Source organism: Danio rerio, chromosome 6, assembly GCF_049306965.1.
Source record: "Danio rerio strain Tuebingen ecotype United States chromosome 6, GRCz12tu, whole genome shotgun sequence".
NCBI lineage: Eukaryota > Metazoa > Chordata > Actinopteri > Cypriniformes > Danionidae > Danio > Danio rerio.
The window spans coordinates 32,772,805-32,799,179 of NC_133181.1; the positions used below are offsets into that span (position 1 = coordinate 32,772,805).

Consider the following 26,375-nt stretch of genomic DNA (forward strand, 5'->3'; position numbering starts at 1 on the left):
AAAACAGACTTTAAAAGGTATAAGCCAGGAGAATCCATGATAGATTTAGTACAGAAATGATTGATGCTGAATGGAAACTTTTCATGTTTACCCCACACCGAATTTGTGTTTTGTTTGTGTTGTGATAATATCGAAAATGCTATTTATCAGTTATCGGCTAGGGATAAATCGATTTTCTACACACCGATATGAGTATGAGTATTTTAATTGATGTACTTGCAGATACCGAGTACCGATTTTGATACTTTTTAGATTTATAAAAGTGCAAATAATTTGAAAGGAAGTTTTTTGCCTGTAGGCTATTCCAGGCCAAAAATATACACATCTTGTTGATAACCCTGTAAACGATAGATCTTATCAATTACAGATTAAGCATTGACATTTAAAAGATAAGTTATCCTTGCGCTAACACGCGTCCATGACTTCAGACTATACATAATTAAGTGTGTGCAGTTTACGTTACTTTATGGAGCCAATCTCTTGACTGTATATCGGGGATGCATAAAACCCTGTAATGGTCGTTATATTCACACGTCCTGCCAATAATCTGTGGGTCAAGTAATCAAAAAGTAGGCTTCATGATGTTTAACTATGGGTGGGTTGCAGGTGGATAAGATCAATAAATACCCGGTTTATTCTTCAGTAGCCTATACCTCTAGATTCATTAATAATGTTTTTTTATAAACAGATTGTTTATAAGGACTAAGCTATTAACATATAATACATTAATCAATAATACATGAAGACATTGAAGTCTAGTAGGACAACAAATCACATCCACAAAGTGAAATACTGTTGAGAGGTATCAGTGCGTGGTATCGGCATTTCATGTACGATACAAGTATGAGTCTATTTTAACCAAGTATCGACCCAATACCCGATACTGGTATCGATATCGGTGCATCCCTATTATCAGCAATTAGGATATTATCGATATTATCACAGATTATAAATTCTCAGTAACAAGACAACTAAAATACTTTTTTCACGTTTAAAAAAGTTAATTTATAGCCATCAAAAAATAAATAATTCTGAATTAAACCAGTTTAAAGAAATGTTTAAAGAAAATTGATACATCACGCCAGTAGACATACACAGTATAGCAATATTCATTAATTCAATATATCATGATAATGAACATGCACAATATATATTATTGTGATCCGTTGAATAATTACAGTACTTTTAAGTATTTTAACAATATTTGGTAACACTTTATAATGACTACACACTATGAACCATTTATTAAGCATTAGCAAATAGTGAATTCGATTTCTGTTAAGCATTATTAAACATTATTAAACATTAGTAAGCAGTTTATAACTGAAGCTACAAATTATGAAAGCACAATTATTAAGCACATTATAAATGTGGTTATAAGTCAAGAATACAGCATTTGTAGCTGCAGTTATAAACTGTTCACTAACATCTATTAATGTAGAGTTATTGCAGATCAAGAATTCACTAGATGCTAATGCTTAATAAATGATTCATAGTGTGTAGTTATTATAAAGTGTCACGGAATATTCTAAGAATGTTTATTTGCAGTGGTTCTACATCACAGCACCGATTGCTTGACGAATTAATAGACAATTTATTTTCAAACATTTTCACATGTTTATCAGGCAAATTACATGCAGGAGACATTGATTAAAAAATGCTCTGACAATTTACACTGTAGCCCTATTGCTTGGTAACACTGCAAAATAAAGCTCCATTTGTTAACATCAGGTAAATTAACAAAATGCAAAAGCTTTAGGTGATGTTAATGCCTAATAATGCAATCAGCTGCATTTTTAAACTAACTTTAACATAGTAAAAAACTGAAGTAGTAAGAAAAATAAATTTCTCAATGGTGATTTTGATGCATTAACCAATGCTTTACAATGAAACGTTATTGTAAAGAATTCCGTTTTGTACTTTATAGTGTTTTTGCAATTCCATCTAGTTTGAATATTTGTTTACTCTGAATATGTATATATAAAAGAGCATACACTAAGTATTGTTTAGTTATTATACCTTTTTGCAGCTTAGGTAAATATTATGATAATACTGTAAATCATGATTAAAGCTTCAACAATTAATTACATGAAATTTTTATACCATCATAAGCCTAGCTACCTTCTAAAAATAAAATCCGCCAGGCACATATACAGTATAGCAACTTCATCACAGAGAGGCTCAGCAGCAGCACCATGTATCCATATATAATAAACTGTCTTTGAATGCTTCTTTTATAGAACCTGAATTGTGCTCTGTCAAGTCGCCAAGAGCTAATGCACTGATCAAAGCCCAGCGAATCAATCATCTTGATAGAAGTCAAATTTAATTATTATAATAAAAAGACAACATCATCCCAGTTCAAAGAGACTTTAGGCATAGGTAATAGATTCATATTTATTTAATGTTTATGCACTTACATAATGCATTTGAGTGTCTGTCGGCAGAGGGTTCGGTCTATACCCAACATGACATTAGGATTTTGATGAGGCCCTATGGGCTTTCATTTCTGCATGAGAGACTGCTGGCTTTCTCTAATCTTACAGAATGCTACGCTGTAGGAATGTTAAATATGTTTTAAGAAGAACTGCAAAATCAGCACATACTGAAGGGCAAAGACCTGCCTAAAGTGCACAAGAGGCCACAACCACCACAATAAGTTAACTGTCTAAACCTCTTTAAAGAAATAGTTCACAAAAAAAAAATTCTGTAATGATTTACTCACTCTTGTTCCAAAGCAGTTTGAATTTATTTCTACCGCACACAAAAGAAGATATTTTGAAAAATCTTGGAAACCTGTAACCATTGACTTCCATGGTATTTGTTTTGAATATATGGATGTCAATGGTTACAGGTCACCAAGCTTTCTTCTTTTCGAGAGTGAGCAAATGCTTTTGGATAGCAAACTGTCCCATTAATATGAGGATTCGGAAATCTTTTAAGACCTGTTCATAACAAAACTATAATAAAAACTATGACAATAAATATATTAGATTCTATACCAATGCATGATTTAGATTTCCCTATTGATGAATAATTACAAAATTTGTTATACCAAATTACCTTATGACTTAAAAAGCTCTTTTTGGGGGAAACAATTAATAATTTTAGATTTAACTTTTGTAGTGGAGTGCATCCACATAAAATTTGAAAAACAAAATAAAAGCATATATAATATAATACAATATAATATAATATAATATAATATAATATAATATAATATAATATAATATAATATAATATAATATAATATAATATAATGCAAAGATTTCTGGGCAGTCTAACAGTATTTACTGTAAGTACAGAAATATAATAATCAAGTGAAAAATAACACTGTACAGTCTTCTTTGTATAAATAAATACATTCATATTTGTGTTAGAAATGCAAATTTTTCTAGTGGCCAAATGGTTTAATCTCTCTTAAAATCCTTTCAGTCACAGGCCTTTAAACACATGCAGATGATAAAATTTCACTCTATTGTGGTTGAACTTTGCAGTGACTCAAATGATGTGTTGAAACTGCACATTACTACAAAAACATGCAATGTGACTATTTCAGATACGGACATTGCAATTTCAGTGCTAAAACTATATATTGTGCAGTCCAAATTATTATAGCTGTGATCCTCACTGATGTGAAAAGGCCTTTTGAACTGAAATTATACACTGTCAAATAAACTGGGTCATGTTTTGTCATTGAGATGACTTCAAATCTGGCCTAATTTACCTGATTTCACCTTCCTGCTGCTGCCAAGGGAAAAAATAGATATCATATTAAATCAATGTTTTACACGTTTATATGCTTTCGATACAAAACAGGTATTTTATATTTTGTATAGTTTGTTTCTAACTGTATAAACCAGCCTGCAGCAGAAGTGCTGGGGTGAAACATAATCTCTGTTTGCACTGTTTGCACCTGTGCTCTTCCAAATCAAATGCTCTTCATTCCCTCTTCATCCCATCTGGTAGATTCTAATGTGACAATTAGACTGGAGGGGATTTGACATTCAACACTGACAGCAAGAAGAAAGCCCTGCTGCAAGCATAAATTATAAGAAAATGATATTTTATAGGACAGTTGTTTTTTGAAATCCAGTATTGCAAAGTATTTTCCCTGAAATTATGTTGCTTTAATGTGTGTCATTTATTTTTCAATGTAATATCTAACAGATTTTTTGGCATCCAAAGATCTTAAGTGCCTGTATTTGTTGGTCCTGTGTTAAATATTTGAATTTTACATTTGATTTGAAAAAAAAGTGTATGTATGTATATATATATATATATATATATATATATATATATATATATATATATATATATATATATATATATATATATATATATATATATATATATATATATATATATATACATATATATATATATATATATATATTTATTTATATATATACATACATACATACACTTTTTTTTTTTTTTGAAACACACATATGCAAAGTTGACTCTAGAGCTTTAACCTAACCCTCAGCAGTTTGGTAGTAATAATTTGTGAGGGTGAAAAAGTGTTGCGTCATGTCCTTAGACATAGCACTAATGGAGTGAAATGTGTTTCTTTCTTTTCACTGCCTACAGGCATGGATGGCTTCTGACAATGTTGCATGAGAGAACAATCGAACAAAACATTAAAGATTCAAAGAAATAATAAAACTAATACAGCTTATTGACATAAAAATCATAAAGGAGTTATGGAGTAAATTTGAGTAAAATAATTAATTGGAATTATGGTTTGGGTTTGAGGAAGAAAAAAAAAGAAAGAATGGGACCTGCGTGGACTGGACTGATTTTATAAAGCCACTTCTATGTTTGATGTAATGGCAGCCTAAGGCTGTGAATATAGCATTCATTGTAAGAATCCTCAGATTCTCTGTGTACAGGCCAATGTGCTGTGATGTACCTTTAGAGCAAATGAAAGCAATGGGATCCAAACCACTGGGTAAAAGCATTAGTCTACTTTTGTTGTGTGCCCCAACATACAAAGAGGCAATCCAAGTATAGTAACATTATATAATTTTTACTTTTGTGTTTACTGAGAAATCACACAAGTGTCATGACATAATCCAAAAATAAAGAATTAAGCCTCTTGATACAATTAGCCGAAAAACTTCCACCACACATAAACAAAACAAAACTTTGAAATAAATTATTTTTAAAAACTATTATAGTTGCCAGGATTTCTAATTCTCATGTAGTTTAAACTGGGTTAAAATTCTGGGTTGTTTTAAACCAAACTTTGGTAAAATGAGAACAAACCCTGTCTCGATTGGTTGAAATCGTCCATTTTGCCCCTCGAATTTGGGTTGACACAACTAAGCATTTTTAGAGTGTTATAAAAAACTGCATAAAACCTGCATATAGTCACATTGGTTAATTTTGCCATTGAGCAGTTTGTAGACCAATAATAAACAGTGAAAACTTAATACACTGATTCATCCAGCTAACTGAAGTGCTATTTGCTTGCTAGTTGTGAGGATAAAGAACGAGCCTCCTCCATTCGGCCTCTTTACTTTTTCTTTACTTTACTTTTACTCTTTACTCCTTTACTTTCATGGATAAGAAAATGGTGTTGTACGCACTCCACTGAAGACATCCATTAGCTATCATATTCAATTTTGTTGGTTAAGCAAAAAGATTTGTTTCAAAACTATTTCTAAATTCAGTTCTAATTTCCAGCAAACTAATTAATGAACAATAATAACGAAGTGTGGTCAAACAACTGAATTATATAAAAACAAATCCACGACAGGGGGACAAATCTAAACTTGTTTTTATTAAAACAAATAAAAATATGCATAAAATAAATACTACTACTTCTAATAATAACATTATAAAACAACAAATTGTCATTAATAAACTGAAAAATAAAGGCATGGAGGCATAGAGGCAGTGGTTTTTATTTATGTAGAAAATACAATTTTTGTTACATTTTAATCCTTACATTTTTTTCATATGTAAAGGTATTTGTGTGTTGCTGTACATCCTGTGTAAATTAAGCAATGTAAGTGTTTTGGACCTGCATAGGAGTGAGTCCACAAAGTTGCGCAAATGGATTTCCTATTTAAACAATGTGGCACAAAACATGAAAATTGGGCATGTCTTGATCTGTAAATAGCAACAATTCGCATCAAACACATCTTGAACCTTATTGCGGCGGATGTATGATAGGGCCCAATATTCTGTGTTCAATTATTTAATTATGTCATTCGTCTTAGAAACACTGCTGCAGCCATCCTGCAGTCATCCTAATAGATATTGATTATATAGAAAATGAAATTACACTTCAGTATTTCTGCATTAATGCTATTGCTGTGATCATGTTCTAGTGAGGATGGTTGGTTTGTACATTGTAATGGATTGTAAGATTAAAAAAGAAGTAAGCTTTTAAATCAGCATCATCAATCTCTCCCCATAATCATTTAAGTGATGAAAAATCATGTAATAAGCGACCTGACTGTACTATTCCTTACATGTTCCTGTAGGTTGAACATGTCACAGCTGCTTTCTTCACGGAAGCTTTCTGTGTTCTGTGAGATAATAAAATATTTGGACTCAAATCAATATTTTGCGTTCAATTATTTACTTTTGTGGGAAGTAGCTGTGCAATAAGTGGGATAATGTACGTCTAGCCAGTTACCAATTATCACATAATAATCCCCTTGAGTGCGATTCAAGGCTCCTCTGCGACTGATTACCATGACAAGATTTATACAGCAATAACTCTCAAATATATTACTACTCAATCAAAACATTTCAGGTTTTGTACATTTAACTTAGCTCAATGGCATTTAAGAAGTACGTTCTTCAGGTCAGCCAATAGATACACTTGCTTTTCCCCAAATAAATTAGAGTGTAAGAAATAGATTGAATTGTACATGCCCCAAGTGAAGCATCAACAATATTCACAAGAGCTTAAAACCTATTTAGTTTTTGAATAACAACTACCGCATGTCCCTATAAGCTCCCATGCTTTGATCAAGCATGCATAATTAAATTTTTCAAGCACAGGGGCTTGTGGGTATTCCCCCCAGCCTTACTTTTGCACAGGATCATTTTGAGTTATTAACATTTTAGGTCCTAATTTTCTGGAGTTTGAAGCCAAATTCGAGCTCATCTGAAATGTAACTGTGACATTTCGAATAATGTTTAACTAGGAACTCTTGCTGGTATTCATTAATGACAACACTGCTTATAATTGGCAGCAACTCTCAAATAATATGAAATTGCTGTCAGGTTCCAACTGTCACAACTGCAACCGATGATATCTATTCATATCAGATCAGGGCTGCCCATTTTTCTTATAAAGGGCCAAAAACCAAACTTGATTGAGGGTTGTGGGTCGAAGTTAAATATACCAAACTGTACTACATTGAATTCGTCATGGGTAATTTCCTAATTTATTTGCTAATATTTAAAAATAATTATAAAACATGGCTTTAAAATTTATTATTTAGATATGCATCATTTTAAATAGTTTATGATTAACTTAGTAAAAACATAAAAAATCCAATTCATAACACAATGGAGTTTAATGCTGAATACACTAGTCAAGCTGCTCCTGCATTTACTTTGATTTGCTCACTGATGTTTTGTGCATTGTCCTCTATCTACAGTGGCCAGAAAGTGCACAACAACATTACAAAGTGAATGCTTTGTACGAAGCTCAAGACAAATTAACATTTTGGAAAACATTTTTACCTATCATTAGACACTAGTATATAGGAAAAACGATTTTACCAAGGACGAAACAAATTAACATTTTAGAACAAAAAAAAAAGTGTTAAGCTGCTCATGTGTTTGTCACAAAATAGGCAAAACAACCCTCGACCGCAGACCATGTTTGGTCACCATACACTTATTTACACCATGCATTCCACAACTCGAACTTACCACACTAACCAACAATGACAACAATACTTTTGACCGCGCCACTTCCAGTTAGTGGTACATTCCCTTTCTTTAAAGAATCTGTCGTTGTAAATTTGTTTTGGGACTGGAAAAAGTGTTTTGCGTCTTGTTATTTTTTTTTTCTAAAATGTTAATTTGTTTAGTCCTTGGTAAAGTCGTTTTTCCTATATAATTATCTTATGATAGGTAAACATGTTTTCCAAAACGTAAATTTGTCTTGAGCTTCGTAAAAATGTTTCACACTTTGTAATGTTGTTTTGCACTGTCCGGCCACCGTATCTATCTGTTAACTGACAGTATCTATATTTTAAAGTCTACTTTATTTACAATATTTAATTGAAACATTATTATTTTTATCTCCTCAATTAAGCAAAGAAACTAAAGGTTATGTTAAATTTGAAATGACGATATCTGTCATACAGTAGGCATTCCAACCAACTCCCCATCATTCTCTCTTTCTTTTCAGATGGGATGGTGAAGGTGAACCAAACCGAAGGTTACCATGGGCCAACTTTGGCCTGCAGGCCCTACTTTGGGCACCTCTGCATTAGACAAACTTCATCAGCAGGTATAAGCCCAAATCAGACACGTAAGTCCAGCTGCAGTACAAGCTGATGCTTTTCTGCTGATCAGACTATTTCTCTTACTGAAGGCATCTTGCTTGAAAAACTCAGAAATCATCTTTATGTATATATTTATATATGTGTGTAGACAGCTGTTGGCATTTGGCTGCAGGACAGTACATATCAGTGCCCTTGGTGACAGCCTCTGTTCCCTGCGCTCCCTGGAACAGATCCAGCACGCCTTCCAGCTTCTTTCCCTGCTTGCGAAGGGCTATTTATCTCTTGACAGCCACAAGGCCCATCATACAAACATCTCTCCACCGGCCATGCCACTCAGCTTTTGTTCAGCCGTCACGTTCGCTACGGTCCTATTTCTCTGGCAGAATGAGGTACTGCCACCCCTAATCTGCTTACACCTGTCCAGCAACTTATCTGCAGCATACATACCTTCTCAGAATATGGCAGCTTTACATGTGAGGGGTAATAGCATTGGCTTTCTGAGCAGACTGGGAACATAAATACACAACATCTGTGTTGGGAAATGCCTGTTTAAATGTTCCGAGAAGTGCGTGGTGATGGACAGTGCATTACTGCCAAGGTTAACTTGAATAACTCTTAATAATTAGTGCTTTGAAGTGCATTTAAAGGACTCAAATACTGCAGTGACCCTTAAAAAATATCAATTTTATTTTGATTCATTATTTAGAGATTAAAAAAATCATTTACAGCTAAGTTCATAAAGTTCAAACCCAACTATCAAACTGTCAACAAAACTGTTGTTTTTAAAAACAAAGATTATGATTCTTCCACAACTCTCAACAGAATCTCAGGTTGAATGAATATTTCATTACTGGCTAAAATTGCTAGTCTATTGAACAATATTTTCATTGGTAAACACACTGCTTCTCATCACCAATTGATGTAGGTATGTAATTTCATCAATGTTCAGCATCCTGTTGCTTACAAAAGGTGATTTTAAAGAGCCCCTATTTTGTATTATAAAAGGTTATATTTTAGTTTTGGGGGTCGCCAACAACAGGTTAATACTGTATGCGTGGAAGGTCAAAAAACACTTTCATAGTCTTATAATATGCATTTTTTTCACCTAATTATGCAAATGACTCCCACATGATTCGTTTAGCGATTAATTTCTTCCTAAACCTCTCCTTTACCTGACGCTAATCTGCTGTGATTGGTCCGATGACCCAATCTGTTGTGATTAGTCAACTGGGTTCAGTGCGGGACAGGGAGAAATGCCCACCATGGCTATGAACTAGCAGCCAGAGAATATGCGAGAGCCCAATGCAGAAATGCAATAAAACAATGCAGTTAAACACCAGCATATTATTGTACTCACAATGCTAACCCCAATAAATAACAATGACACATATTTAGTATTAATCCACACAGTGGCAAAAGTTGAACTATTTTGAAAATTGACTGTGCAGCGTGTGTATGAGCAGCTGATGGTTGCCATAGCAAAGACAATTGGCAGAGGATTGCGAGTTCAGAAACGGTAATGGAAGATGCTTGAGTTGCGTTTTCAAAGTGGTTTTGGACGCAATATGTGAATAGCCCCATTCAGATTTAACCTGAGAGATACAATACAAGCATTGATCTTGATAAGTGATTACTAAGTATATATTACTAATCTAATCTGATCTGGAGGAAGAAGAAGCTGGTCCATATGAACTCTAACAGTTACTGACAAAGTCCTTGTCCAAGTCTGACAAAGCCCCATAAATAATAGTCTCTGCTGCTCCTTCAATAGCAAACGTGTGGTGATTCCCATGTTGTAGCGTTTACGGTTATTGTATCAAAAATCAGAAAATTACAGGAACAAACACAGCACATGACTGGCTATGCTGCGGTGTTGTTGTTTAACCCTTTATTCCCTGCAGCTGAATCTCCATCTGTCAATGATCATCATTTTCGCATCATGATCAGTCACGTAATCCACCGTGCTCAGCTAATGTCTGAAGAGAAATGCGCGTTCTCATTTTACCAGATCTGGTACTACACATTTGGCGAATCCGAACATAACATGATTCATTTATTTAACTCTGAGTCACTATAGAATCAATCGTTTTAAACATGGTGCACTTTCAGATTTAAACCTCAGTTGGATATTTTCGTTCACTTGGTGCTGTGTTACACACTGCATGGAAGGTCATTTTCAAAAACCCATAACAGGGGTGTCTTAATTACTGCCATAGACATCAGTGCTTATATTACAACCAAAAACGTTTTTGCGTGGGTTTCCTCTGGGTGCTCTGATTTCCCCCATATTCCAAAGGCATGCACTATAGGTCAGTTGGGTAAACTAAATTAGCCGTAATGTATAAGTGTGAATGTGAAAGTGAGAGTGAGTGTATTTCCCAGTACTGGGTTGCGACTAGAAGGGAATCCACTGCGTAAAACATATGCTGGAATAGTTCGTGGTTCATTCCTCTGTGCTGACCCCTGATAAATAAGTGACTAAGGAAAATGAATGAATGATTGAATAATTGAATGAATGAAAAGACTGGCGGTGTTTCATACCCATATATGTGTGTTGAAAACCATTTATGCAGCACTTTTGTGTATATACTTATTTATATAAGAACATCATGTGGAAAAACCCTGTGATTGTTAAGCTCTAAAATCATTTCAATAAATATCAGGCTACCGATTCTTGATATTATACTTCTAGGTGTCAGAATATGTTCTGACCAGCCACTAACACTGTCCTTTAGATTTTAGCAACGATAATCTCCAACACACTTTGTTAGAAGTCATTAGTAAAGCCTATGCATGACAAACCTGCAATCTGTAGCCACAAAAAGCACAACAGCTAAAGCTAAAACAGTTAAGAAGACAAGAGGCCATTGTTTAATGGATATCAAATGAGGAGAGCTTTTTTTAACTGCTTAGCATTTAAGCAATCAATAGCTTGGCGCACCTTCAACTGGTTTGACCAAAAAAAAACATTAGTTCTGGATTAATATGTTTTAAAGATTTCAGGCATAAAAAAAATGCAGTTTTAATAGAGACGTCACATGCTTTTTTTTACGGACAGCTTTGCGATAGTTAATGTCCAGCAAATGTCACTTCTTCTTCATTTTTACAGTTTCTGCAAACAATGACTGACTGTCTCACAACTCTAACAGCTCTAAACACGATATCCAAATAAACCATTAGCCACCAACTCATCCATCTTCCAAATTCAGACAGACTATCTCTGTGTTCTAGTGAGTCTGAAGACCTTGATTATTTGGTTCAAGTGTGTTTAATTAGGTTTGGAGCTCTGCAGGACAGTGACCCTCTAGGAGTACACTTTTCCATGCGTCTTCGCTCCTCCGCGCTGAATTGTCTAAAATGCTTAAATCCTGGAAGCACTTTATTTTATTTGTACTACCAAAGTCATTGCGATAATAACTTGGCACTATATCTTAAATCTGCCACTGGACCTAACCTTAACCTATATGACCAACCAAGTACTTTCTTAAGTACACTGTAATTATATGTTAAGTACATATAGATTAAAATATAGTATGCTCTATGTTTTTGTACTGCGCTTCAGGATAACTGTCCTCGCATTACACCACTGAGCAGCAGCTCAGAGTAAACATTTCATCTTCACTCAAGAAAACTGAAGTATGTACAAAACTGACATTAATCTTTAACAATGCTATCAAAGTGCATTCAGCAACCAAAACGACAGTGGTACAACGGTTTCCTCCATTTAGATTTGGCTGCATGTGTCACATGACTGTTACATGACTAAAGTGCGTCATTTTAAAAAGGACCATTTTCACAGTCCAAGGTAAAACATGACATTTAAATTTATCCACTTTTGCAACGATTTTGAAAGCTTTATCAAGTTAACAACAACAACAAAACTTTTCAGTGTCGACTGAAGGACAAATTAAAAAAAAAAAAAAAAATTTACACAAAAGTGTATAGTGTGGTCAAGGCCTAAAGCTCGAGTGAATTTGCAAAGCATTTTGAAGTAATTAAACTATGAGTAAAAGGCAGAGTAAAAAAAGCAGATTGGAATTTTTTGTCTATCAAGACCAACAGAAACAACCACAGCACTTTCTTAATTACGTTTATCACTGTGCACAGCAAAATTATTCTGTTCCATAGGTTTTACACATACAGACATATGCATACATACGACAAAAAGTGCATGTTACAAAATTGAAACACTAATTACAGGCCTGTAGCCAGGGGAGGTTTGGGTGATTCGGAAGACCTATCTTTCACTGACAAAATCCAAAATTTGTCCCATACATGAGCTCATTTGTCCTATTTTGACTGCTATGCCAGCATGGTGAAAATAACCTTTTCGAAAAAAGGCTTTTAGACCAAGCAGAATCCTCTGTTGGCTGTCGCTTTGGTGTGACTTCTGCCAATCAGTTTTGGCCAATGCTAACAAGTATTTTTCATGAGTCCAACATCCAGCTGTGTTATAACACATACAAACTGATGTAAGAGAAATCTTCTTTCGCTACTGTTTTGTTTTTGTAACATTTTACAAGTAACGTTTATTCTAAATCTTTGGCCTTATTCTTTAGGCAAAATGACCAATAAAATAATGTCAAGCACCGAAAGCGGCCCATATTAACATTAGTTTGAATACTTTTTTGGCGTTATGATGACCATCCAACAAGCTAATTCAGAATAATGCTTAAAATGTCAGTAAAATGCAGTAGGGGAGCGCGGGCACAAAGTAATGCAGGGTAAAATTTAACACAATTTTAATTTATTTGCTCAGGGTTAAACCATGGCATGCTTCCAAGGTTTTCAATACAGTGTTGGCAGACGTTTTCCTGCCAATTATTGAAAAGGTCTGAAGAAAATGTGGATGAAAAAACAGAGGAGAAACCATTTTTGCAGCATAAAAGTAAATTTTATTATAGTTAAGATTTTTTTATTTTAAAAAATCTGTGAAAGTATATAAGTAAAATCGACGTTGTGGACTTTTTATATTAAAATGTTTTTTAATGCAATGCACTGTATAATAATGCATAATAATACAAATAAACCCAAATGTGTTTTTACAATGAATAAGTAAATAAATAAATAAATAAACATATTGTGCTGTGTAGAATAAAAAAAGAAGCCAAGTACTGAGGAAATTGTGTAAAATCTGCCTTTTTAAACATGTGTTACAACTAACCCTCTGACTGTTACAACTTGCACTGCAGGTGGGGTAAATAACATATTTTCTCCTGGCACTTTTAGCAATACTGCACGGAAACCAAAGGTCCGGCGATCATAATTTCAGTGCTCATTTGTAAGAGGCTTGTGCTTTGTTGGTAAAAAAAAATAGAGCTTGCCTAACCCCATTACTTTGTTCATTATTTGGCCAAAACCAAAAAGCGTTACTTTGTGCCCCGCTTTCCCCTATTTAAATTACATAATTAAATAGAAAATGAGGTGTATAATTGCAAAAAGGTCCACTTTTGAGAAAATAGACTAGACAGGTTAATTCAGATTTAAGATTCAAGAAATGTAAATATTCAGCATGTAAAGAATCTGAAAGAATGGCTTCCAAAAAAGACCTGCTCTAATCAGAAATGAACCAAAAAAAAAAGAGAAAAGCCTGCAGAAAGCATGAACTGCACATTGATTTCAAAATGCCATACAGGAAATTGTTAGAAATTCACAAAATATGAAATGAATAACTTATTTTAAGTTTGTTACAAAAAAAGTGTCTCACAACTTGCTTTAGTACAGTATCCAGTGTCAGCCCCCCTAAAGCCAGAGGCCATGATTGGAGTGAACGGCCCTTAATTTATCACCAATAAAAACAATAGGTAAATTAATATAATAATAAATGAATAGTGAATTATTATAATTATTATTTTATTAGAGTTGTTATTATTCTTTTTATTTATTATTATCAGGCTATTACTAATAGGAATAATCAGAGCAGCTTTCTGTCAAATGTTGTTCAGTGAAACATGCACTCTGCAAGTAAGATAATCACATTTCTACACGGGGGCCAACAATCCAAAAGTATTAGATCTCATGCATTCAAATAACACGGCTTGGCAAGCATACTCACACTGAAGCGTTGAGTAATTGTCCATTAGATTATTTCTACAGATTGTTTGGTACTCCAGCAGTAATCCCAGGACGGATGTCACCTCACCAGACGGCTCGGTCTGTCCTCCGCTCCAGCGTTTCCCTTACATCAATGCAGCAGTGAACGGACATAATGCGCTGTGCACCGACAAACCAAACTGTTCTACTGACGCCTTGCTGTGATGATGCAAATATTACTTATGTCCCACAGCATTTGGGATTATGCGTATCGAGCCATGTCCTCCCGGTGATGTGGAGGAATGGGAATTCAAGTTCATCGCCGATTATTGAATCGTATCTGCTTCTCTCGTTACGCATATTCAATGAAGCCCACAGACGGCTCTGTCATCACAAGTGACATGTCGTGACGAGATCGCGTCAGTAACTAGGGACAGCGCGTTTCGCCTTGTATTCTATCCATCTCACCCCGTGGGTGTGTTTGTTGAATTAAATCCAGCGCAAAGGGAGGCGGTTGCTCAGTAGGCTATCTATCCTCCGCACGAGCGCAGCGCGAGACTCTGTCCCCGTTACCGGAGAGCCGGATCACCAGAGAGAGTGAGAGGAGAATAGAGGAGTGGTCTGGAAGAGAGAGAGAGAGAGAGAGAGAGAGAGAGAGAGAGAGAGAGAGAGAGAGAGAGAGAGAGACCGGTATGACGTGACTCAGGTACTCGCACTATTTTTCGCATCTAGTTTTTTTATTAGGATTTTTTTTCTGCGATTTATTAGGAATGCATGACTAATTTCTGCCTAAAATGAAAATAGAAAATTGAATCTGAATCAAGACACAAACTTAGAATTGTGAAAAATAAACTTTACAAAAAGAAATTGTTTAACTTAAAATTAAAAACTAAAAATAATGGCATTAATTAGCCCACTCCATAGATGTATACACTAGATAGCGCATACGGGCCCTGAGCATCTGTCAATAGCGCCGCCACATTTGTACAGTCCTCCCAGCAGGGCTGGACTGGGGCAAAAAAACGGCCTTGGCATTTTGGGCCAGAGCGGCCCACTACATTCAATCAAAATGCTATCTATCTATGCACGTCCAATATTTTTATCAACTCATATTTTATAAAACACAAAAGCCATATATATGAAATAAATAAGTACAAACTTTAATCTCAATTTAATTTCTGTATACTGTCCATAAAGATATTTGTTGAGTTCTAAAAAATACACTATTCATTCATTTATTTTTCTTCGCATAAGTCCCTTATTTATCAAGGGTTGCTGCAGTGGAATGAACTGCCAACTATTCCAGCATGTTTTATGCAGCAGATGCCTTTCCAGCCACAACCCAATATTGGAAATCACCCATACAAACTCATTCACACACTCATACCCTACAGCCAATTTAGCTCATTCAATACACTATTCACTCAGCCTATATTCAATAAAAAACATAACAAAAACTGCCTGCAAATGCATGGGTAAATCTTCAAAGGGAACAGTGTACTTTATAACCTCATTCACCTCATCCTGCTTGCTGTTTCACTATCTAAACAATCAAAACACAATATAAGTCAAATTTGTTTCATTTTGATATTATGATTAACAGACACCAAACAGCCTCGTGTAGCTATATATTTATATGAGCATCATCTTCACTCTGCATATTTATAACAAAACAGGGCTTAAATATAACTGTCTCCTTTCATTTTCTTTGAAAAGAACAAACTTTACCCCATCTCTTTTGCAGAATATCAGTTTTAATAATCAATAATGGCCATTATAACAGTTTAACGTACAATAAATTTATATGATAAAGGTAAGCAAGTCAATGTGCAGAATCAGTGTACGTGGTTACATAAATTAATATATTAGCTTATCTTTGCACTCAGCCAAAACAACAAGATGAATTCAATATCACGTTTAACAACTATAGTAAGATGAGATCAGATCCAGCAGATGAACTGTCTGACATGCACTATACTCTCACCTGGGGTTTATGCTCACCCGCCAGCTCTTGTCAGAGAGTGTGTGGTCACGTGATTTGCGTTTTTAGCCGTGTACTAGAATGAAAGGAGAACTTTTCAGACTCGCTAAATGAAACGCCGGTGTATTTCCCGCGATTTCTCTGCGCCTCCCTTGCGTTTTTTCTCTCTGGCTCTCGACTATTTTGACAAATACACACAGACGACGCACGCTCACACAGAGCCCAAAATAGGAGTTTGTGATTGGACCAGCCCAATGTCAATAAAGAAAAGAGCCAATGGGCTGCAGTGTCACATGGGCCGGCCCGGTCTGTCTGTCCGGGAAAAAAAAGCATCTACTTTCAGAGAGTCACAGATCACAGGAGCGTCAATTAATAAGGCAGAAAAAAGCGATAGGCTGCTAAGCCTTTTATGGGCCGATCAGTTCATAAGACGATGATCAGCCCGGCCCAAAAAGTACGTCGGCCCACCGGGAAAGTGCCCGGTCCGCCAGATGGCCAGTCCGCCCCTGCCTCCCAGGACAAACGTCATTCAACCGCACAGTAGTCCAGAAGACTGAAGCCAATGTGAAGACGCTGGTCTTCAGCACTGCTTACAGGTGTACTGTAGTAATGAGCAAACAAATAAAACAAAGCATAAAGCTAACATATAGGTCATTTCGTTTTTTTTTTTTTTTGTTTTTTTTGTATGTTACAACATTTTGTGCTAAACAAGTAAAGTTATTAATGATATTACAGTAACTTACTACACTGACCATAAGGCAAAGTAACACCAACTTGTACTAAATTTTAGGGTTATGCTAGTTTGGTTGAATAAAATCAGCAAACAACCTTAATTAAATATGACAACAAGATGTTGCGGTGCCAAAAACTTGCATTATTGTCAAATGAAGTAACGGCTAGTTTTTGAAGTCAACCTCAGGTTAAGGTTTTGAAGTGCACCTCAATGTGCAGACTTACCACCCTAAATTATTGAATATTACAAATGTTATATACCATTTAGATCAGAAAGGTGGATATACACATTGAGAGAGATATTCATTCACTCATAACGAAGGTTCATTCACAAACGAATCACTCCCTCTGTTGGAATTAGAAGTGAAAGCGGGAGAGGGATGTGTTTTAGGACATAGATTAGATCAAATTTGTTAAGGTGGGAGACTTTCCATGCACACAAACACATGCTCTTTGTTGGCAATGCCTGCGCAGTCACATATCCATTGATGTAGAAAAGTGATGTAAAGTTAAAATTTTCCTAATTTAAAAAAAATATTTGCATACTTGACCACCGGGTAAACTCCTGATCATAGATATATGTATATATGTTTATACATTTATGACTCTGGATGGCCAGTCCTACACTGCACCTTGGTCATTAATTTCAAAGGAGCATTACCCTGTACTAAAATGGCGGCTCTATTGACGCATTCCTTCCAATAGACAACAACAGCATAGGCAACATCTAATGTAAGTTCATCACTTAAAGGGATCCCATCAGGCACAGGACATCAACATGACACCAACGTCGAGGAAAGTTGCATTTTGTTTGAAAATGAAAATTGGGTTGACGTCAATGTTCAACGTCGGACAGATGTTGCATTTTGGTAACTTTCCAAAGCAGTTTAAAAACAACAAAATATCAAAGTCTAATGATGTTAAAGCTTGATGTTGTATAGATGTTACCAATATGACATCTAACAGACGTTGGATTTTGGTTGCCATATACCTGACGAATAAATGTCCGTATTTGATGTCAATATGAAGTGGGTTTAAGATGTTGGCTCGCCGTTGGATTTTGGTCACTTTCCAACACAACCATACAAATTATCAACGTCAATTCATGTCGTTATTGGGCATCAAAATAACGTTGTCCTTAGACCTCAATCTAACCTAATATTATGTCTTTTGACGTTGAGTCTGCTGGGGATAATTCACCCCAAAATGAAAAATTACTCTTGATTTACTTACCCTTAAGGTTTTTTTTTTCTTATACACAAAATCAGTTATTTAGAAAAAAATGAAAAAAAAACAATAATTTACATAGTTCTAAAAACAAATAGAAGTTAATGGTTACAGGTTTCCAGAATTTTTTCTAAATATCTTCAAACAGGTTTTACTATTGAACAATGAGTATGACGACAGAATTTTCAGTTTTGAGTGAACTACCCCTTTAAGACTTTCATGCATCCTGTAATCAGAAATGAAGATATTAAAATCTGAGAGGTGGGTTTTTGTCCTCCATTTATTGACTATGTTTGCAATGATATGACCTGAGATAAAGGAAATCTGACAATAAGCATCCAATGTATAATTTCAAATACTGGAATTCAATGTGTGTTGCACAGCAGTCACCTTTAAAGATAGTTTTTTTCCATCTGCACTACATTTATTTATGCATCATACATTTAATCCGCGTATGCTACAGTACAGTATGTTCAGCTAAATATCCATTGCCAGCACATTAAGTTCTATTGCCATTATTAACAATTGGAAATGCTATAACCTTCTCCCTGGTTATGTGTTTCTGGAGATCTATATTTTTTTTTATATATCATTGTAATTAAAAGAAAATCAATACACTTGACGTAACCTCACACTTAACTTCATGAGCTTTTGTCCATCTACACACTGCCATAGTTTGTAAAAAACTATTTCAAATATTAACCAGAAAAACCGAGAAGTCACCAAGAATTATATATATTTTTTTCAGTTGAACACCAAAGAAGTTCTTTTAAAGAATGTTGAAAAGGAAACTAACCAGAACTAGCCCACAAAGACAAATAAAATAATCTTATTGACCATTACCATAATGTCCATAATGGTTTTAGTCACAACATCATCAAAGCAAACTAGCCTGTTGTTTTAACGTGATGTTTAGATGTGGGTAAATCTGAAATCAATGATTCCACAATAATACACGAGTGAGCAATAAAGTGGTAGAGCAGCCTAATAACAGCACAGTGGTCTCCACAAACAGTTGAACAGAAAAACATGAGAGAAATTAGCAGAAATGTGTGTAGCAGCCAGAGGACACCAAACACCCTTTCAGGTAGAGAACAATACATCCATAATGACAGAAATAAAAGACTTGAACATGAATTCATGTATTTTTTTTTTAAATATATATGTTTTGTCATTGTTTTTGAGCATTTATAAATAATAACATTATACTCAATGGATCCTAAGTTTTTGTTCATCCCTGTCAAATGTCTAAATAAAACGTTACATTTCTGTCCCAAATCAAACCCTCTAGATCGGTGTTGACTACACTCAGTCCTGGAGGGCCGGTGTCCTGCATACTTTAGATCCAGCCACAATTAAACACCCCTGAACCAGCTAATCAAGCTCTTTCAAGGTGTACTAGAAACTTCCAGGCAGGTGTGTTAAAGGAAGTTGGAGCTAATCCGTGCACCAGCCCTCCAGGACCGGGTTTGGACACCACTACTTTAGACAAAAGCACACTTATTTGGATCTTCACTTTCAATACTAATAGCAAGATTCCCAAAAATTATTTTTTGAATGACTATTCAGTTGGATTGCTCTCTGTGCTTTTAAGGACAGCTCCATTACAGTATCCTTTCTTGACGTCTGCGTAATGATTCTATTCTCAAAAGCACACTGAACTTCTAAATGGATTATATGGTCAGCTGCTTTGTAGCAGAAAAAAAAATATTTATATGAAATTTTCTGTGGCTTAAAAAGTAGCAAAGTGCCATTCATATTCACTTGCTTTGAAGCCAGAACAATTTACTTGTGTTCTTTCATGTCGTAAAGGTCATGCCATTAAAAAAGCTAAATAAAGCTAGGTTTAAAGAATTGCATAAGCAACCTCTAAAATTGTTTTGTATGATTGTACTTCAAGCATAACATCAATTGGACTGTCAATAAGCAGGATGCGGTCTGTAGAATCAATTTTCTTTTCTTACGTTTACTGCAGTGCTCACATTAAAATGATACAAGGAAATGTAATCAAAACAATATATTTGATAGCTTGTAACCATCTATCTATCTATCTATCTATCTATCTATCTATCTATCTATCTATCTATCTATCTATCTATCTATCTATCTATCTATCTATCTATCTATCTATCTATCTATCTATCTATCTATCTATCTATCTATCTATCTATCTATCTATCTATCTATTTGTCTGTCTGTCTGTCTGTCTGTCTGTCTGTCTGTCTGTCTGTCTGTCTGTCTGTCTGTCTGTCTGTCTGTCTGTGTGTCTGTCTGTCTGTCTGTCTGTCTGTCTGTCTGTGTATCTATCTATCTATCTATCTATCTATCTATCTATCTATCTATCTATCTATCTATCATGATAATTAGTATTTACTGTATAAGAAAACATTTGTAATCTTTAAGACATGTCACATCTTACTATGTTAATTTACGCTCCACTTAAAACAAAGGAAATGTGGCAGCTAAACAGAAAGGAATGCTTCTAAACTAAACATAATCGTTCATTAATATTACTTAATAAACAAATATCTCTATGCAAAGCAGGTAACATACACCTTTCTAATGCTCATATGTAAATACTTTGTCTGTAAGCCAGGCTTAAGTTGTACAGTGCTGACAACCACTGCAACAACACTGGGCTAATTTGCATTTTTGGGTTTCATAAAAATTCCCACAGGGATACTCAAGTAGTGACTCCTTCATTAAAGACCTGCATAGCCAATCTCTATCTTTACCGAGAACCTTTAGTGCTTAGATCAGGATCTTGGCATAGCACCTCAGCGAGCAGCTTTATGTGTTTTAAATGGGCTGCAAGCAGAGCCTTCTCAGTTTCATAAGGCTGTCAGATCAGCTAACTGAAGTGAACACTCTGAAGTGACAGTGAAATGTACCTGCTACTGAGACGCATAACACACCCAGTGATTTGTCTCTTTATTCTCGTACCTTGTTTTACCTAACAGACATTCTTTTGAACAGAGTAGAAGAGAACAAATCAGTAATATGACAATAAAAATGACACAGTAGTCAAAGCAAGAAAAGCCTGAAGATGTGATTAAAGAGGGAGGAATTACAAATGTATAAACTTTATTGTGAATTTCAGTGTAATTAGTTAATTTTTTTATGTTGATGATGATTTAAAAAATATTACAGATATATGGCTTGCAGGGTTCTTACACCTGTTCCAAATTCCAAAATCCAGCACTTTTCAAGCACTTTCAGGGTGCATTTTTATGCCTTACAGTACCAAAAAACCACAGTACATTCCATTTATATATGTTGAATGTACTTTTTCACATTTAAATCCATTGTGCTATTTAAAAAAAAACACAATATGACATTTCATCTTCAATTGTTGAATACTTTGGAGCAGAGATTTATTTGGATAGCTCACCCAAAAATTGTAAAAAATAATTTTTTGATCAGATGTGCCATTATTTGTAACTTTAGGTAGTTTTTAAAACAAAATTTGTCAGTGTTGTTTTCATTCTCTTGTACCCAGACCTTTACATTTTTGCGGCTGTAGCTCCCTGTCATTGGAAGGAAGGCCTTGACTAAGTGATTGACAGCTGATATTAACCAATCCATTTGCGTTCAAGAGCAGTGGGCCAATCAGAAGAGCTTTAAGGCGGGACAGGCATTTTAGGCTTTGTTTACTGCTGCAAGTTGACATGTCAACTGTTTTAAACTATTTTTGAGCATTGCATTTGGCACTTTTAGCGCAAATATGCATACGCGTGAATGTCTCCGAAATACATGCATGCGGTGCACATTTTGCAATGAAAACTGGTCGCACGGCCATAATTTTACACACTTGCACAAATACACCCAAATATATTTTGGGCTCGCATAAATAACACTTCAGGTGCAAATGCAACCAAAACGGTCACAATTTCAAATTCAAGTAAGTTCAAGCACTTCGATTTCCAGCACCCGTCTGAACCCTGGGTTGAAACCTGGTTCAAGTCTCGGCTGAGCCACGATGCCTCTCTGTGTGATGTTTGCATGTTTTCCCTGTGCTCACATGTGTTTGCTTCCTACTTTAGAGTCCAATGATATGCCGAATATGTGAATTGGATAAAGTAAACTGGATGTAGTGTGTGAATGTGCGTATGTACTGTATTATAGAGTATGTAGGAGTTTTCCAGCACTGGGAGTTGCATGAGTGGAAACCACTGATGAAGAAGTAAACAAACTGAAGAAATGAAGTCTTTTCCTCCTTGTTTTATGTTTATTCCTTTTGCTATGGCTACTCATTGGTTCACTGATTATGTTCACCTGTGCCTGGCGTTTGCTTTTTTATGCTTTCGGTTGATTTCATTCCTTGTTCCAGTATTGGCTTTATGTTTTTGTGAAACTGTTACATTGTCCGGCTTCTCTATGCTGTGATTGTGGAAATGACTTCTTTGTTTTGTTCTTTTTTAGTTAAAGTGAAAAATTATAATAAAATTTGAAATCCATTTATAAAATATATATTTCTTCGAAAATTCTCTAAAACTAAGCGCACAGTCTTATATTGATTTATCGGAGATATGTGTCATCGTCCACAGCATACATGTAGCAAATATTCAATACTTTTCTTAAATTATGAGCAAGTAGACACTTATTAGAGGTGAATCATTTTCAACTTTCCAAGCAGTGAAAATTAATTGATTTTAAGGGAGTTGATTATAATTACTCCCAGCATGTCTATTACCACAATACTCTCCATTTTTTATTCATACACAGCCCCTTGCAGTGATTTTTAATACAATATAATAGATATACAGTTGTGTTTTTCTTTTTGTAGTAGTGGTTTAGCAATGTGAGCTAATATCTGGCATGCAATAATAAAAGCTGTCATTCTATCATTTGATTGTTCACAATCTTGAGACAACTCTGGCAGGAAATTTAGGTCATTTAACTAAGTCATTCTGCTAATAGACCTTGGCCAGAACAACTTAAACCCCATATGAAACGCTAAGCATGTTAGTCCACTGGTTGCACAAGTTATCAGTCACATTGTCTGTTGTGGCCAAATTGCTTTTTCAGTTGCTCATAAAGAGATTTATTAAATAAATGTGTTTCCATATTAGTTTATTGTAAGATTCTCATTGAATATAAATCCATGGGCTTTTATTCAGTATGTACATTTTTAATGTATAGTTGAATGTTTAATACACATTTTTGCATTTCCATTCAAAATCCCATTCCAAAATGTACACAAAATATGTCAATGAAATAAATATTGCGAGGATTTGCCCATAAACGGTGACAACATGCCATTTTATTAGAGTTTACGATACATCCTTTTTAAACAATACACAATATAGTCAAATGTGTGCTACAAAACCTGCATCACTCAGCTGCACTGTGTGTGCAAGATGACTGATTTTCTCAATAAAGACATGAGCACACACATTAAAAGGTCATAACCCTTGAACAGCTATTTGTTACATAGCAAAATATTCACCTTATTCTGTGCGAATGAGCGGGTGCAGCCGTTTGGATCTTTTTGGCTCAAGACTTCCGGTCTCATTCTCTTACATTTATTTATAGATGTTAAAATAGCTTGTTCTGCTGCTTGATGATGCAAACTGATCTGTTCTTATTGTGTTGTTCTGCTTTGTCTGCATAGTCATGCAAATACTTGTTTTTAGAGCAAGTAGTTTGACCGTTTTCTGGCATTTATTATTCCTAGTCATTTCTCCCATAGGCAACTGAATTGGAAATTGTAAAACATTTGAAAAAAGTGTGCAATTCCGCATTGAAGAATAAAGTCAATCAATAAATTTGTAATTAATGATGACCTCTCGGTTTTGTTGGTGAATTTCCCTCTCTCCCTACACACATATTGTATCTTTTACAGCTCTTTCTGGACATTCAGGTGTATCTGGACACTACTTCCCACTTCTACTGACTCAGGTGAAAATACTTTTGTTAGAAAATAAAGGACCCCCGAGGCTCTTTACTGCCACTTCAAAATGGCTGTCTTCATTCCCCACCATTTCCTTCCTAAAATATCAGATAAAACAGATTGCTTGTGAAGAGACATTACAGTCATAACAACTCAATTTCACCTTTCCTTGCTGTCACATAACATCATAATACAAAGGAAAAAACAGAAGGTAGGAGCAAAGCACTCAGCACCCAGTGTGGAACCAAAACGATCCTTTATTTTTCAGCTCAGTCACAAACGCTGGGGAAGAATTACTCTATAACACATGCTTTGTCAGAGATTTTCTTACTATGGAATGAGATGAAAATGTTTGTATTATTTACTTACCATTGGAAAATCCATAATGCTAAATTGGTCATGCAATGCACATCTTAGCCAATCAAAAATCTTTGCATGCTGCCATAGAGGGAGCATTAGCATTAGCCATTATGCTTTTTAGGCTAATCATTTCAGGCTTCTCGAATAAGGCTTATTAGTTGCTTCCTGTTGTGTCTTACTCCGAATGCCATAGGATCTTGTCTATCACATGGTTATTTGTAAAGTTGTTTATTTTAAAAGTTAGAATCTCAAATGAGCTTTGAAAAACATCCACTTATTTTTAAAAAGCAAATTGCTGGGACAGCAGTCTTAGGAGAGAACCCCAGACTTTCCTCTCCTCAGACACTTCCTCCAGCTCCTCCGGGCGGATCCTGAGGAGTTCCCAGGACAGCTGAGAGACATAGTCCCTCCAGCGTGTCCTGGTTCTTCCCTAAAGCCTCCTCCCAGTGGGACATGTATGGAACACCTCCCTACGTAGGTGTCCAGGAGGCATCCAAAACAGATGCCAGAGCCACCTCAGCTGACTTCTCTTGATGTGGAGGAGCAGCGGCTCTACTCCAAATTCCTATAGGGAACCACCCTGTGAAGGAAACTCAGGAACGTAGGACGTAGAACATTTTCAAGTAATATCAAGTAAATTTAAGCGTAGGCATATATTTTTCAGGTAATGTTTTTTTCAGCTAAAACCTGATAATGCAGTTTTATAGCTTTGATATCTACATCATTATTGTATGTACTAGTATATTGGGTAAAGATTTATTTTGATGGTCCATTTGAGTATAAGTAGACTGTCTGCGTAATATCTATCGATACTGCTGCTAAACATACACTCCAACCCTAACCCCAACCTAACAGTCTACTTATAATCTAATGAGAATTAGTTGGCATGTAGATGCAATGCAATTTCAATTCAACAAACAGTCCATCAAAATATAGTGTGACCGTATATTGTTCAAAGGTCCACTCACTTTAACATGTCGGGCCTTGTCCTCTGGTCCCATAACTACTCTTCTGATTCGAACAGAGTCTTGTGTATATCAGGCAATGTTATCCTTCTTAAGGTATAAGGCTTTATTTCTGCCTTAGGAACAGAGCTGAATTTTTGCTCTTACAATGCAATATTCCAGCAATGCGAGAACAGATGTGCTGTCTTCATGCCAAAGATGCATTGCTGTTCATAAGTCCTGCGAATAATGCTTTATTTATGCAGTAAAATTATTTTTCTTTTCTATGAAAGCAGTGCTAGCACAATAGCTACTGTACAAAACTGGGCATCTCCAATTCTCCAGTTTTTTTGGTGACTGAAAGCAATATTTTCCATTAACTCTGACAGAATTTATAATTTGTCAACCAGGCTGTGCACACATAATGATGAAACAAGCATCTGTGTATCCTAAAATAGCTCATTTTTGCCAACACCGGAGAATACATTTTGATGACATGTCAATTTATCCTTTAAGCAGGTGAAAATATGCAGACACGGACAGTTTCCAAAATACACTTACTATTTAACATTCCATTACGCAGGCTTGATGGCTGTGTAGCATCATACTTTAGAGCACAAGAAAAAAAATGATATATCTTATTTAATAAGAACGTGAAATGCAATTGAGAGATAATATTTATACGCCTATATAAAGCTTCTGAAGCACAATTGTGCATC

General features: G+C 35.2%; 1 protein-coding gene across 50 annotated transcripts in view; it reads right to left on the minus strand.

The window, feature by feature from the left end:
- lrrc7 (leucine rich repeat containing 7) overlaps window positions 1-26,375 on the minus strand; it is a 246,823-nt gene that overhangs the window by 139,752 nt on the left and 80,696 nt on the right. For 25 of the 50 annotated variants that reach the window (XM_073954221.1, XM_073954197.1, XM_073954229.1 and 22 more), the window contains exon 1: window positions 14,542-15,118. The exons of the other annotated variants lie outside the window; for them this stretch is intronic. In XM_073954221.1, the coding sequence (XP_073810322.1) occupies window positions 14,542-14,566 (25 nt within the window). In that variant the 5' untranslated portion in view covers window positions 14,567-15,118. Of the gene's footprint in view, window positions 1-14,541; window positions 15,119-26,375 lie in introns of those variants that run through there. 50 annotated transcript variants of the gene reach the window in all.